The 15,000-nt window shown below is 48.4% G+C and overlaps 1 protein-coding gene across 1 annotated transcript in view; it reads right to left on the bottom strand.

Moving 5' to 3' along the window:
* The window catches only part of adgrl3.1 (adhesion G protein-coupled receptor L3.1), a 373,511-nt gene that overhangs the window by 283,627 nt on the left and 74,884 nt on the right, over positions 1-15,000 (bottom strand). Inside the window, 1 exon segment of the mRNA XM_065003524.1 lies at positions 14,441-14,645. Within this exon segment, the coding sequence (XP_064859596.1) occupies positions 14,441-14,645 (205 nt within the window).

The following is a 15,000-nucleotide window of genomic DNA, read 5'->3' as shown; positions in this document are numbered from 1 at the left end:
CTTTGTAGTTTGTGCAGCAAAATAATGATGTTTTGGGGCGAGATGATAAACTGCAACATATTCATTATTTACAACTCATAACGCTAAGAACATTTTTTTTTTCAAATAAAAATGAACTAAATTGACTGAACGGTAAATGCATTTAAAGAGTGGGTCAGTACTCAGAACGTACTGCTCTGGGTCAGGACTCAGAACGTACTGCTCTGGGTCAGTACTCAGAACGTACTGCTCTGTAACAACAGTGGGTCAGTACTCAGAATGTACTGCTCTGTTACAACAGTGGGTCAGTACTCAGAACATACTGCTCTGTTACAACAGTGGGTCAGTACTCAGAACATACTGCTCTGTTACAACAGTGGGTCAGTACTCAGAACATACTGCTCTGTTACAACAGTGGGTCAGTACTCAGAACATACTGCTCTGTTACAACAGTGGATCAGTACTCAGAACGTACTGCTCTGGGTCAGTACTCAGAATGTACTGCTCTGTTACAACAGTGGGTCAGTACTCAGAACGTACTGCTCTGTAACAACAGTGGGTCAGTACTCAGAATGTACTGCTCTGTTACAACAGTGGGTCAGTACTCAGAACGTACTGCTCTGTTACAACAGTGGGTCAGTACTCAGAACGTACTGCTCTCTTACAACAGTGGGTCAGTACTCAGAACATACTGCTCTGTTACAACAGTGGGTCAGTACTCAGAACGTACTGCTCTGTTACAACAGTGGGTCAGTACTCAGAACATACTGCTCTGTTACAACAGTGGGTCAGTACTCAGAACATACTGCTCTGTTACAACAGTGGGTCAGTACTCAGAACATACTGCTCTGTTACAACAGTGGGTCAGTACTCAGAACATACTGCTCTGTTACAACAGTGGGTCAGTACTCAGAACGTACTGCTCTGTTACAACAGTGGGTCAGTACTCAGAACGTACTGCTCTGTTACAACAGTGGGTCAGTACTCAGAACATACTGCTCTGTTACAACAGTGGGTCAGTACTCAGAACATACTGCTCTGTTACAACAGTGGGTCAGTACTCAGAACATACTGCTCTGTTACAACAGTGGGTCAGTACTCAGAACATACTGCTCTGTTACAACAGTGGGTCAGTACTGCAGAACATACTGCTCTGTTACAACAGTGGGTCAGTACTCAGAACATACTGCTCTGTTACAACAGTGGGTCAGTATTCAGAACGTACTGCTCTGTTACAACAGTGGGTCAGTACTCAGAACATACTGCTCTGTTAAAACAGTGGGTCAGTACTCAGAACATACTGCTCTGTTACAACAGTGGGTCAGTACTCAGAACATACTGCTCTGTTACAACAGTGGGTCAGTACTCAGAACATACTGCTCTGTTACAACAGTGGATCAGTACTCAGAACGTACTGCTCTGGGTCAGTACTCAGAACATACTGCTCTGTTACAACAGTGGGTCAGTACTCAGAACGTACTGCTCTGTTACAACAGTGGGTCAGTACTCAGAACATACTGCTCTGTTACAACAGTGGGTCAGTACTCAGAACATACTGCTCTGTTACAACAGTGGGTCAGTACTCAGAACATACTGCTCTGTTACAACAGTGGGTCAGTACTCAGAACATACTGCTCTGTTACAACAGTGGGTCAGTACTCAGAACATACTGCTCTGTTACAACAGTGGATCAGTACTCAGAACGTACTGCTCTGGGTCAGTACTCAGAACATACTGCTCTGTTACAACAGTGGGTCAGTACTCAGAACGTACTGCTCTCTTACAACAGTGGATCAGTACTCAGAACGTACTGCTCTGGGTCAGTACTCAGAATTTACTGTTCTGTTACAACAGTGGGTCAGTACTCAGAACGTACTGCTCTGTTACAACAGTGGGTCAGTACTCAGAACGTACTGATCTGTAACAACAGTGGGTCAGTACTCAGAACGTACTGCTCTGTAACAACAGTGGGTCAGTACTCAGAACGTACTGCTCTGGGTCAGTACTCAGAATGTACTGCTCGGTTACAACAGTGGGTCAGTACTCAGAACGTACTGCTCTGGGTCAGTACTCAGAACGTACTGCTCTGTTACAACAGTGGGTCAGTACTCAGAACGTACTGCTCTGTAACAACAGTGGGTTAGTACTCAGAACGTACTGCTCTGGGTCAGAACTCAGAACGTACTGCTCTGTTACAACAGTGGGTCAGTACTCAGAACGTACTGCTTTGTTACAACAGTGGGTCAGTACTCAGAATGTACTGCTCTGGGTCAGTACTCAGAACGTACTGCTCTGTTACAACAGCGGGTCAGTACTCAGAATGTACTGCTCTGTTACAATACTGGATCAGTACTCAGAACCTACTGTTCTGGGTCAGTACTCAGAACGTACTGCTCTGTAACAACAGTGGGTCAGTACTCAGAACGTACAGCTCTGGGTCAGTACTCAGAACGTACTGCTCTGTTACAACAGTGGGTCAGTACTCAGAACATACTGCTCTGTTACAACAGTGGGTCAGTACTCAGAACGTACTGCTCTGTTACAACAGTGGGTCAGTACTCAGAACGTACTGCTCTGTTACAACAGTGGGTCAGTACTCAGAACATACTGCTCTGTTACAACAGTGGGTCAGTACTCAGAACATACTGCTCTGTTACAACAGTGGGTCAGTACTCAGAACATACTGCTCTGTTACAACAGTGGGTCAGTACTCAGAACATACTGCTCTGTTACAACAGTGGATCAGTACTCAGAACGTACTGCTCTGGGTCAGTACTCAGAATGTACTGCTCTGTTACAACAGTGGGTCAGTACTCAGAACGTACTGCTCTGTAACAACAGTGGGTCAGTACTCAGAATGTACTGCTCTGTTACAACAGTGGGTCAGTACTCAGAACGTACTGCTCTGTTACAACAGTGGGTCAGTACTCAGAACGTACTGCTCTGTTACAACAGTGGGTCAGTACTCAGAACGTACTGCTCTGTTACAACAGTGGGTCAGTACTCAGAACGTACTGCTCTGTTACAACAGTGGGTCAGTACTCAGAACATACTGCTCTGTTACAACAGTGGGTCAGTACTCAGAACATACTGCTCTGTTACAACAGTGGGTCAGTACTCAGAACATACTGCTCTGTTACAACAGTGGGTCAGTATTCAGAACGTACTGCTCTGTTACAACAGTGGGTCAGTACTCAGAACATACTGCTCTGTTAAAACAGTGGGTCAGTACTCAGAACATACTGCTCTGTTACAACAGTGGGTCAGTACTCAGAACATACTGCTCTGTTACAACAGTGGGTCAGTACTCAGAACATACTGCTCTGTTACAACAGTGGATCAGTACTCAGAACGTACTGCTCTGGGTCAGTACTCAGAACATACTGCTCTGTTACAACAGTGGGTCAGTACTCAGAACGTACTGCTCTGTTACAACAGTGGGTCAGTACTCAGAACGTACTGCTCTGTTACAACAGTGGGTCAGTACTCAGAACATACTGCTCTGTTACAACAGTGGGTCAGTACTCAGAACATACTGCTCTGTTACAACATTGGGTCAGTACTCAGAACATACTGCTCTGTTACAACAGTGGGTCAGTACTCAGAACATACTGCTCTGTTACAACAGTGGATCAGTACTCAGAACGTACTGCTCTGGGTCAGTACTCAGAACATACTGCTCTGTTACAACAGTGGGTCAGTATTCAGAACGTACTGCTCTGTTACAACAGTGGGTCAGTACTCAGAACATACTGCTCTGTTAAAACAGTGGGTCAGTACTCAGAACATACTGCTCTGTTACAACAGTGGGTCAGTACTCAGAACATACTGCTCTGTTACAACAGTGGGTCAGTACTCAGAACATACTGCTCTGTTACAACAGTGGATCAGTACTCAGAACGTACTGCTCTGGGTCAGTACTCAGAACATACTGCTCTGTTACAACAGTGGGTCAGTACTCAGAACGTACTGCTCTGTTACAACAGTGGGTCAGTACTCAGAACGTACTGCTCTGTTACAACAGTGGGTCAGTACTCAGAACATACTGCTCTGTTACAACAGTGGGTCAGTACTCAGAACATACTGCTCTGTTACAACAGTGGGTCAGAACGTACTCAGAACATACTGCTCTGTTACAACAGTGGGTCAGTACTCAGAACATACTGCTCTGTTACAACAGTGGATCAGTACTCAGAACGTACTGCTCTGGGTCAGTACTCAGAACATACTGCTCTGTTACAACAGTGGGTCAGTACTCAGAACGTGGGTCACTGCTCTGTTACAACAGTGGATCAGTACTCAGAACGAACTGCTCTGTACTGCTCTGGGTCAGTACTCAGAATTTACTGTTCTGTTACAGAACAGTGGGTCAGTACTCAGAACGTACTGCTCTGTTACAACAGTGGGTCAGTACTCAGAACGTACTGATCTGTAACAACAGTGGGTCAGTACTCAGAACGTACTGCTCTGTAACAACAGTGGGTCAGTACTCAGAACGTACTGCTCTGGGTCAGTACTCAGAATGTACTGCTCTGTTACAACAGTGGGTCAGTACTCAGAACGTACTGCTCTGGGTCAGTACTCAGAACGTACTGCTCTGTTACAACAGTGGGTCAGTACTCAGAACGTACTGCTCTGTAACAACAGTGGGTTAGTACTCAGAACGTACTGCTCTGGGTCAGAACTCAGAACGTACTGCTTTGTTACAACAGTGGGTCAGTACTCAGAACATACTGCTCTGTTACAACAGTGGGCCAGTACTCAGAACGTACTGCTCTGTAACAACAGTGGGTCAGTACTCAGAATGTACTGCTCTGGGTCAGTACTCAGAACATACTGCTCTGTTACAACAGTGGGTCAGTACTCAGAACGTACTGCTCTGTTACAACAGTGGGTCAGTACTCAGAACGTTACAACAGTGGGTCAGTACTGCTCTGGGTCAGTACTCAGAACGTACTGCTCTGTTACAACAGTGGGTCAGTACTCAGAACGTACTGCTCTGTTACAACAGTGGGTCAGTACTCAGAACGTACTGCTCTGTTACAACAGTGGGTCAGTACTCAGAACGGGTCAGTACTGCTCTGTTACAACAGTGGGTCAGTACTCAGAACGTACTGCTCTGTTACAACAGTCAGTACTCAGAACGTACTGCTCTGTTACAACAGTGGGTCAGTACTCAGAACGTACTGCTCTGGGTCAGTACTCAGAACGTACTGCTCTGTTACAACAGTGGGTCAGTACTCAGAACGTACTGCTCTGTTACAACAGTGGGTCAGTACTCAGAACGCATGCTCTGGGTCAGTACTCAGAACGCTCTGCTGCTCTGTTACAACAGTGGGTCAGTACTCAGAACGTACTGCTCTGTTACAACAGTGGGTCAGTACTCAGAACGTACTGCTCTGTAACAACAGTGGGTCAGTACTCAGAATGTACTGCTCTGGGTCAGTACTCAGAACGTACTGCTCTGTTACAACAGTGGGTCAGTACTCAGAATGTACTGCTCTGTTACAATACTGGATCAGTACTCAGAACCTACTGTTCTGGGTCAGTACTCAGAACGTACTGCTCTGGGTCAGTACTCAGAATGTACTGATCTGTTACAACAGTGGGTCAGTACTCAGAACGTACTGCTCTGGGTCAGTACTCAGAAGATACTGCTCTGTAAAAACAGTGGGTCAGTACTCAGAACGTACAGCTCTGGGTCAGTACTCAGAACGTACTGCTCTGTTACAACAGTGGGTCAATACTCAGAACATACTGCTCTGTTACAACAGTGGGCCAGTACTCAGAACGTACTGCTCTGGGTCAGTACTCAGAACATACTGCTCTGTTACAACAGTGGGCCAGTACTCAGAACGTACTGCTCTGTAACAACAGTGGGTCAGTACTCAGAACGTACTGCTCTGGGTCAGTACTCAGAATGTACTGCTCTGTTACAACAGTGGGTCAGTACTCAGAACATACTGCTCTGTTACAACAGTGGGTCAGTACTCAGAACATACTGCTCTGTTACAACAGTGGGTCAGTACTCAGAACGTATACTGCTCTGTTACAACAGTGGGTCAGTACTCAGAACTTACTGCTCTGTTACAACAGTGGGTCAGTACTCAGAACGTACTGCTCTGGGTCAGTACTCAGAACGTACTGCTCTGTTACAACAGTGGGTCAGTACTCAGAACGTACTGCTCTGGGTCAATACTCAGAACGTACTGCTCTGGGTCAGTACTCAGAACGTACTGCTCTGTTACAATAGTGGATCAGTACTCAGAACCTACTGTTCTGGGTCAGTACTCAGAACGTACTGCTCTGTTACAACAGTGGGTCAGTACTCAGAACGTACTGCTCTGGGTCAGTACTCAGAACGTACTGCTCTGTTACAACAGTGGGTCAGTACTCAGAACGTACTGCTCTGTTACAACAGTGGGTCAGTACTCAGAACTTACTGCTCTGTTACAACAGTGGGTCAGTACTCAGAACGTACTGCTCTGTTACAACAGCGGGTCAGTACTCAGAACGTACTGCTCTGTTACAATAGTGGATCAGTACTCAGAACCTACTGTTCTGGGTCAGTACTCAGAATGTACTGCTCTGTTACAACAGTGGGTCAGTACTCAGAACGTACTGCTCTGGGTCAGTACTCAGAACGTACTGCTCTGTTACAACAGTGGGTCAGTACTCAGAACGTACTGCTCTGTTACAACAGCGGGTCAGTACTCAGAACGTATTGCTCTGTTACAATAGTGGATCAGTACTCAGAACCTACTGGTCTGGGTCAGTACTCAGAACGTACTGCTCTGTTACAACAGTGGGTCAGTACTCAGAACGTACTGCTCTGGGTCAGTACTCAGAACGTACTGCTCTGTTACAACAGTGGGTCAGTACTCAGAACGTACTGCTCTGTTACAACAGTGGGTCAGTACTCAGAACTTACTGCTCTGTTACAACAGTGGGTCAGTACTCAGAACGTACTGCTCTGTTACAACAGCGGGTCAGTACTCAGAACGTACTGCTCTGTTACAATAGTGGATCAGTACTCAGAACCTACTGTTCTGGGTCAGTACTCAGAATGTACTGCTCTGTTACAACAGTGGGTCAGTACTCAGAACGTACTGCTCTGGGTCAGTACTCAGAACGTACTGCTCTGTTACAACAGTGGGTCAGTACTCAGAACGTACTGCTCTGTTACAACAGCGGGTCAGTACTCAGAACGTATTGCTCTGTTACAATAGTGGATCAGTACTCAGAACCTACTGTTCTGGGTCAGTACTCAGAACGTACTGCTCTGTTACAACAGTGGGTCAGTACTCAGAACGTACTGCTCTGGGTCAGTACTCAGAACGTACTGCTCTGTTACAACAGTGGGTCAGTACTCAGAACGTACTGCTCTGTTACAACAGTGGGTCAGTACTCAGAACTTACTGCTCTGTTACAACAGTGGGTCAGTACTCAGAACGTACTGCTCTGGGTCAGTACTCAGAACGTACTGCTCTGTTACAACAGTGGGTCAGTACTCAGAACTTACTACTCTGTTACAACAGTGGGTCAGTACTCAGAACGTACTGCTCTGGGTCAGTACTCAGAACGTACTGCTCTGGGTCAGTACTCAGAACGTACTGCTCTGTTACAACAGTGGGTCAGTACTCAGAACGTACTGCTCTGTTACAACAGCGGGTCAGTACTCAGAACGTACTGCTCTGTTACAATAGTGGATCAGTACTCAGAACCTACTGTTCTGGGTCAGTACTCAGAACGTACTGCTCTGTTACAACAGTGGGTCAGTACTCAGAACTTACTGCTCTGGGTCAGTACTCAGAACGTACTGCTCTGGGTCAGTACTCAGAACGTACTGCTCTGGGTCAGTACTCAGAACATACTGGTCTGGGTCAGTACTCAGAACGTACTGCTCTGTTACAACAGTGGGTCAGTACTCAGAACGTACTGCTCTGGGTCAGTACTCAGAACGTACTGCTCTGGGTCAGTACTCAGAACGTACTGCTCTGTTACAAGTAAACAGCAATGAAGAGAACTTCTACAGTCTCCCACGCAAACTACATGACCAACAGTATGTGGACACCTGCTCATCTAACATCTCATTCCAAAATCATGGGTATTAATATGGGGTTGGTCTCCCCCTTTGCTGCTATAACAGCCTCCACTCTTCTGGGAAGGTTTTCCACTAGATGTTGGAACATTTCTGTTGGGACTTGCTTCCATTCAGCCACAACAGCATTAGTAAGGTTGGGCGATTAGGCCTGGCTCGCAGTCGGTGTTTCAATTCATCCCAAAGGCATTTGATGGGGTTGAGGTCAGGGCTCCTTGCAAGCCATTCAAGTTCTTCCACACCGATCACGACAAACCATTTATTTATGGACCTCGCTTTGTCCACAGGGGCATTGTCATGTTGAAACAGGAAAGGGCCTTCCCCAAACTGTTGCCACACAGTTACAAGCACAGAATCATCCCTTCACTGGAACTAAGGGGCCCGAACCATGAAAAACAGCCCCAAACCGCTATTTCTCCTCCACCAAACTTTACAGTTGGCACTATGCATTGTGGCAGAACTCTAGCAGGGAAGACATTTTACAAAACTGACTTGTTGGAAAGGTGGCATCCTACGACGGTGCCACGTTGAAAGTTACTGAGATCTTCAGTAAGGCCATTCTACTGCCAATGTTTGTCTATGGAGATCGCATGGCGGTGTGCTCAATGTTATACACCTGTCAGCAATGTGGGGCTGAAATAAATGAATAGATGAATCCACTCATTTGAAGGGGTGTACACATACTGCTGTATACATAGTGTACATGACACACACACTACACACACACATACACTCACTGCACACACTACACACACACTAAACACACTACACACACACACACACACACACACACACACACACACACACACACATACACACACACACACACTACACACACACACACTACACGTGCACTACACACACTACACGTGCACTACACACACTACACACAATACACACACAAAACACACAATACACACACACTAAACACACTACACACACAACACACACTAAACCCACAACACACAACACACACACTAAACACACTACAAACACACACAACACACACTACACACACACTAAACCCACAACACACACTAAACACACTACACACCGTATGGTGCTGTGAAGGCTGAGACAGAGTTCTACAGAGACAGGCTGCCGGAGGAGGTTGACCATGCTGGAGAGGTGGCGAGTCAGTAGTGTGTGTATGTGTGTGAGTGTGTGAGTGTGTATGTCACACTCTTCAGTGAGTGCCAGAGCCTCCAGGGGCCAGAGGTGCCAATGATTATTGGGCTAGGGCCAGACCAGGGCCAGCCTCCAGACATCCATCCTGGCACAGGTGGCCCTAACTGGGGCCAAGGCCAAATTGAGGCCCCTGCTTCGCCACGGGCCTTGGCCCACAGCCCCACGCAACTCTCATCTGAACCACACAGGGAGATGGAGGGAAATGGAGGAAGAGGAGAGGGGGGGTGAGGGAAAGGAGGAGAGAGAAGAGATGAGATGGAGGAGAGAGGAGAGATGGAGAGGAGACAAGCTAGATGAGATGAGAGAGAGGAGAGAGGAGGGAGGAGAGAGATGGAGGGAGACAAGAGCTAGATGAGAAAGAGGAGGGAGAGGAGAGAGATGGTGGAGAGGGGGAGAGAGAGATGGAGGGAGACCAGAGCGAGATGATGGAGAGAGATGGAGAGGAGAGGAGGAGAGATGGGAGGGAGAGAGAGAGATGGAGGGATAGGAGACAAGGAGGGAGATGAGAGAGATGGAGAGAGAGAGATGGAGGAGAGAGGGAGATGAGGGAGAGGAGGGGGAGAGAGGAGAGAGATGGAGGGAGAGAGATGGAGGGAGAGATGGAGGGGAGAGGAGAGAGGAGGGAGGGAGAGGGATGAGGAGAGAGATGGAGGAGAGAGAGGAGGGAGAGATGGAGGGAGGGGAGGGGACAGTGGAGAGGGAGTGAGGAGGGGACAGAGGGAGGGAGGGGAGAGGAGAGGGAGGAGGAGAGGGGACAGAGGAAAGGGAGTGAGGAGGGGACAGAGAGAGAGAGTGAGGGAGGGGACAGAGGAGAGAGAGTAAGGGAGGGGACAGAGGAGAGGGAGTGAGGGAGGGGACAGAGGAGAGAGAGTGAGGGATAATACATGGAGAAGAGGGACAGAGGAGAGGGTAATAAATGAGGAGGGAGGAGAGGGACAGAGGAGAGGATAATACATGAGGAGGGAGGAGAGGGACAGAGGAGAGGGACAGGGAGAATACATGAGGAGGGATGGAGGGAGAGGAGATGATAATACATGAGGAGGGAGAGAGGGACAGAGGGAGGGAGGAGAGATGAAGAGGAGGGAGGAGAGGGACAGAGGAGATGATAATAAATGAGGAGGGAGGAGAGGGACAGAGGAGAGGATAATACATGAGGAGGGAGGAGAGGGACAGAGGAGAGGGACAGAGGAGATGATAATACATGAGGAGGGAGGAGAGGGACAGAGGAGAGGGACAGAGGAGATGATAATACATGAGGAGGGAGGAGAGGGACAGAGGAGAGGGACAGAGGAGAGGATAATAAATGAGGAGGGAGGACACGGGAAGAAAGGGAGGAAGAACTCTCTCTCATCTTTTTGATGAAGTGTTTTTCCAATGTGCAGCGGGACTTATATCAGAGAGAGAGATACAGAGAGGAATGTGTGGGAGAGAAGTGGGGGTTTAAGATCCAAAAGTAATATTTAAAAATTGGCAGGAATACGGGAGTCTACAATGTGTGTGTGTGTGTGTGTGTGTGTGTGTGTGTGTGTGTGTGTGTAGTAAGATAGTTCCATTGTTCTCTCCTTAACTAAAACCAAGATGTTGAGGTGTTGTTTAGAGTAAACCTCCTCCCCAGATCACTTTATCACCTTCCATCCAGAGCTATACAGACCCCACACACCACACCAGCACCAAGCCTCACAGTCCTCTCACTGTTCTCTGTCTACAATGGAACAGCTCAGTGTTCTATCAATTCCATTACAACAGCCCAGTGTTCTATCAATTCCATTACAACAGCCCAGTGTTCTATCAATTCCATTACAACAGCCCAGTGTTCTATCAATTCCATTACAACTACCCAGTGTTCTATCAATTCCATTACAACTACCCAGTGTTCTATCAATTCCATTACAACAGCCCAGTGTTCTATCAATTCCATTACAACAGCCCAGTGTTCTATCAATTCCATTACAACTACCCAGTGTTCTATCAATTCCATTACAACTCCCCAGTGTTCTATCAATTCCATTACAACTGATGAGACAGTCCTTTGTGACACTCAAAACGACAGCCCGGCCTAAATATAGAATTTCAAATAGAAGTGGATGTAAATAGAGAGGGACGAAGAACAAGAATAGACCATTCAAAGATATCAGAATTCCCAGGCAGACATTTTGAATTTAGCATAACAATCATCTTCTCAACAGCACAACATTCCTTAAGTGAAGTCCCTCTATAATCACCACACATATTAAGTGGAACTTTCATGGCAGCATCTCCGTTTCCCCTTCACCCCTGTGTATCCCTATGGGGGAGGGAATATGGGAGCACACAGGTAGCAGCTGGGCCCATAGGGCTCTGGTCACTAGTAGTTCACTATTTAGGGAATAGCAGAAAAATTGGGTGATTCCCTCTGGCTCATATAACTGGAGCTAACAGTCTGCTCTAGCCTCCGGGTGTGTGTGTGTGTGTGTGTATGTGTGTGTGTGTGTGTGTGTGTGTGTGTGTGTGTGTGTGTGTGTGTGTGTGTGTGTGTGTGTGTGTGTGTGTGTGTGTGTGTGTGTGTGTGTGTGTGTGTGTGTATGTGTGTGTGTGTGTGTCTGTGTGTGTGTGTGTGTGTGTGTGTGTGTGTGTGTGTGTGTGTGTGTGTGTGTGTGTGTGTGTGCATGAATTATGGATAGCTAGAACCACACACTGCATCTGTCTGAGCAGGTGGCCGGCCAGGCCAAAGCAACCGCAGGCAGAGCTGCACAGCATGATGGAAAGGTGCCTATGATAGAGAGGGATAAATGGAGGAGGAGGAGGATAGAGAGGGGGGTGATGATAGGGATGCGGGGGAGAAGGAGAGGAGAAAGAGGATCAGGGAGAGGAGAGAGAGGACCAGGGAGAGGAGAGAGAGGACCAGGGAGAGGAGAGGAGAAGAGAGGAGAGAGAGGACCAGGGAGAGGAGAGGAGAAGAGAGGAGAGAGAGGACCAGTGAGAGGAGAAGAGAGGAGAGAGGAGAGAGAGGACCAGGGAGAGGAGAGGAGAAGAGAGAAGAGAGATGACCAGTGAGAGGAGAGGAGAAGAGAGGAGAGAGATGACCAGTGAGAGGAGAGGAGAAGAGAGGAGAGAGAGGACCAGGGAGAGGAGAGTAGAAGAGAGGAGAGAGAGGACCAGGGAGAGGAGAGGAGAAGAGAGGAGAGAGAGGACCAGGGAGAGGAGAGGAGAAGAGAGGAGAGAGAGGACCAGGGAGAGGAGAGGAGAAGAGAGGAGAGAGAGGACCAGGGAGAGGAGAAGAGAGGAGAGAGGAGAGAGAGGACCAGGGAGAGGAGAGGAGAAGAGGGAAGAGAGATGACCAGGGAGAGGAGAGGAGAAGAGAGGAGAGAGAAGACCAGTGAGAGGAGAGGAGAAGAGAGGAGAGAGAGGACCAGGGAGAGGAGAGGAGAAGAGAGAGAGAGAGAGAGGACCAGGAGAGGAGAGGAGAAGAGAGAGAGAGAGAGAGGACCAGGGAGAGGAGAGGAGAAGAGAGAGAGAGGGACCAGGGAGAGGAGAGGAGAAGAGAGGAGAGAGAGGACCAGGGAGAGGAGAGGAGAAGAGAGGAGAGATAGGACCAGGGAGAGGAGAGGAGAAGAGAGGAGAGAGAGGACCAGTGAGAGGAGAGGAGAAGAGAGGAGAGAGAGGACCAGGGAGAGGAGAGGAGAAGAGAGGAGAGAGAGGACCAGGGAGAGGAGAGGAGAGGAGAGAGAGGACCAGGGATAGGAGAGGAGAAGAGAGGAGAGAGAGGACCAGGGAGAGGAGAGGAGAAGAGAGGAGAGATAGGACCAGGGAAAGAGGAGAGGAGAAGAGAGGAGAGAGAGGACCAGTGAGAGGAGAGGAGAGGAGAGAGGAGAGAGAGGACCAGGGAGAGGAGAGGTGAAGAGAGGAGAGAGAGGACCAAGGAGAGGAGAGGAGAAGAGAGGAGAGAGAGGACCAGGGAGAGGAGAGGAGAAGAGAGGAAAGAGAGGACCAGGGAGAGGAGAAGAGAGGAGATAGGAGAGAGAGGACCAGGGAGAGGAGAGGAGAAGAGAGAAGAGCGATGACCAGGGAGAGGAGAGGAGAAGAGAGGGATGAGAGAGGACCAGGAGAGGAGAGGAGAAGAGAGGAGAGAGAGAACCAGGGAGAGGAGAGGAGAAGAGAGGAGAGAGAGACCAGGGAGAGAGAAGAGAGGAGAGAGAGAGAGAGACCAGGGAGAGAGAGGAGAAGATGTTAGGAGAGAGAGGACCAGGGACCAGGAGAAACAGATTCCAGATCAGTGATATCTAAGAAGAGAACAGAGAGGACCAGGGGAGATGAGAGAACAGATTGAGGACCAGGGATCTAGGAGAGGAGAAGAGAGACAGAGAACTAGAGGAGAAGACCTTGAATCAGTCTGAGAACAGATTGACCAGGAAGGAGAGCTGACATGACCAGGGAGAGGAGAGATGAACAGAGAGGAGAGACAGACAGACAGACAGACAGACAGACAGACAGACAGACAGACAGAGAGACAGAGAGAGGAGAGACAGACAGGACAGAGAGACTATAGATTCTAGATCAGCTCACCTGAGGGACATGATCTTGGGAGAGGAGAGGGCAGGTAACATCTAGTATTCTCCATCTGTGCTGGGTCCGGAGAGAGGAGAGGAGATCTTGTCCAGGAGAGGAGAGAGAGTTGGCGCCAGGGAGAATCATGATGACGGAGAGAGTGCCCAGGGAGAGGAGATGAGAGGGGTAGGAGACTCAAGGACAGTTCCAGGGAGAGGAGAGGAGAAGAGAGGAGAGAGAGACCCAGGGAGAGGAGAGGAGAAGAGAGGAGAGAGAGAGAGGACCAGGGAAAGAGGAGATGACTAGATAAAGAAGGAGGAAGATGTTAGCTGTGCTTAAGTGTGCCGACAGCACCACCTAGAAACACCATTCCAGATCTGCATATCTAACCTTGAACAAATCAGTCTGAGAACAGATTGACCGTCTCATCTATACAGTACATCGTCAGACATAGAACTATAATTCTAGATCAGCTCATCTGAGCTGACATGATCTTCAACGGATGGATAGATGAACAGACAGACAGACAGACAGACAGACAGACAGACAGACAGACAGACAGACAGACAGACAGGCAGACAGACAGACAGACAGACAGACAGACAGACAGACAGACAGACACAGAACTATAATTCTAGATCAGCTCACCTGAGGGACATGATCTTGTATGCGTCGGGCAGGTAACATCTAGTATTCTCCATCTGTGCTGGGTCCGAGTCACAGATCTTGTCGTCGGTGCGTCCGTAGTTGGCGCTGTCAATCATGATGACGTCTGTGCCCGGGCAGCGTAGCTCGATGGGGTAGGACTCACAGGACAGTTCCCTACGGACCACCGCCATCTGTCTCAGGGTCTCTCTCACTCTGAGTCTATCAGGTAAATATCTCTGTCTCTCTCTCTCTCTGTCTCTCTCTCTCTCTCTCTCTCTCTCTCTCTCTCTCTCTCTGTCTCTCTCTGTCTCTCTCTGTCTCTCTCTCTCTCTCTCTCTCTCTCTGTCTCTCTCTGTCTCTCTCTGTCTCTCTCTGTCTCTCTCTCTCTCTCTGTCTCTCTCTGTCTCTCTCTCTCTCTCTGTCTCTCTCTCTGTCTCTCTCTCTCTCTCTCTCTCTCTCTCTCTCTCTCTCTCTCTCTCTCTCTCTCTCTCTCTCTCTCTCTCTCTCTCTCTCTCTCTCTCTCTCTCTCTCTGTCTCTCTCTCTCTCTGAACATATAAAC

Source organism: Oncorhynchus nerka, linkage group LG18 (genome assembly GCF_034236695.1).
Source record: "Oncorhynchus nerka isolate Pitt River linkage group LG18, Oner_Uvic_2.0, whole genome shotgun sequence".
Taxonomy (NCBI): domain Eukaryota; kingdom Metazoa; phylum Chordata; class Actinopteri; order Salmoniformes; family Salmonidae; genus Oncorhynchus; species Oncorhynchus nerka.
This window is presented reverse-complemented; position numbering and strand designations above follow the sequence as displayed.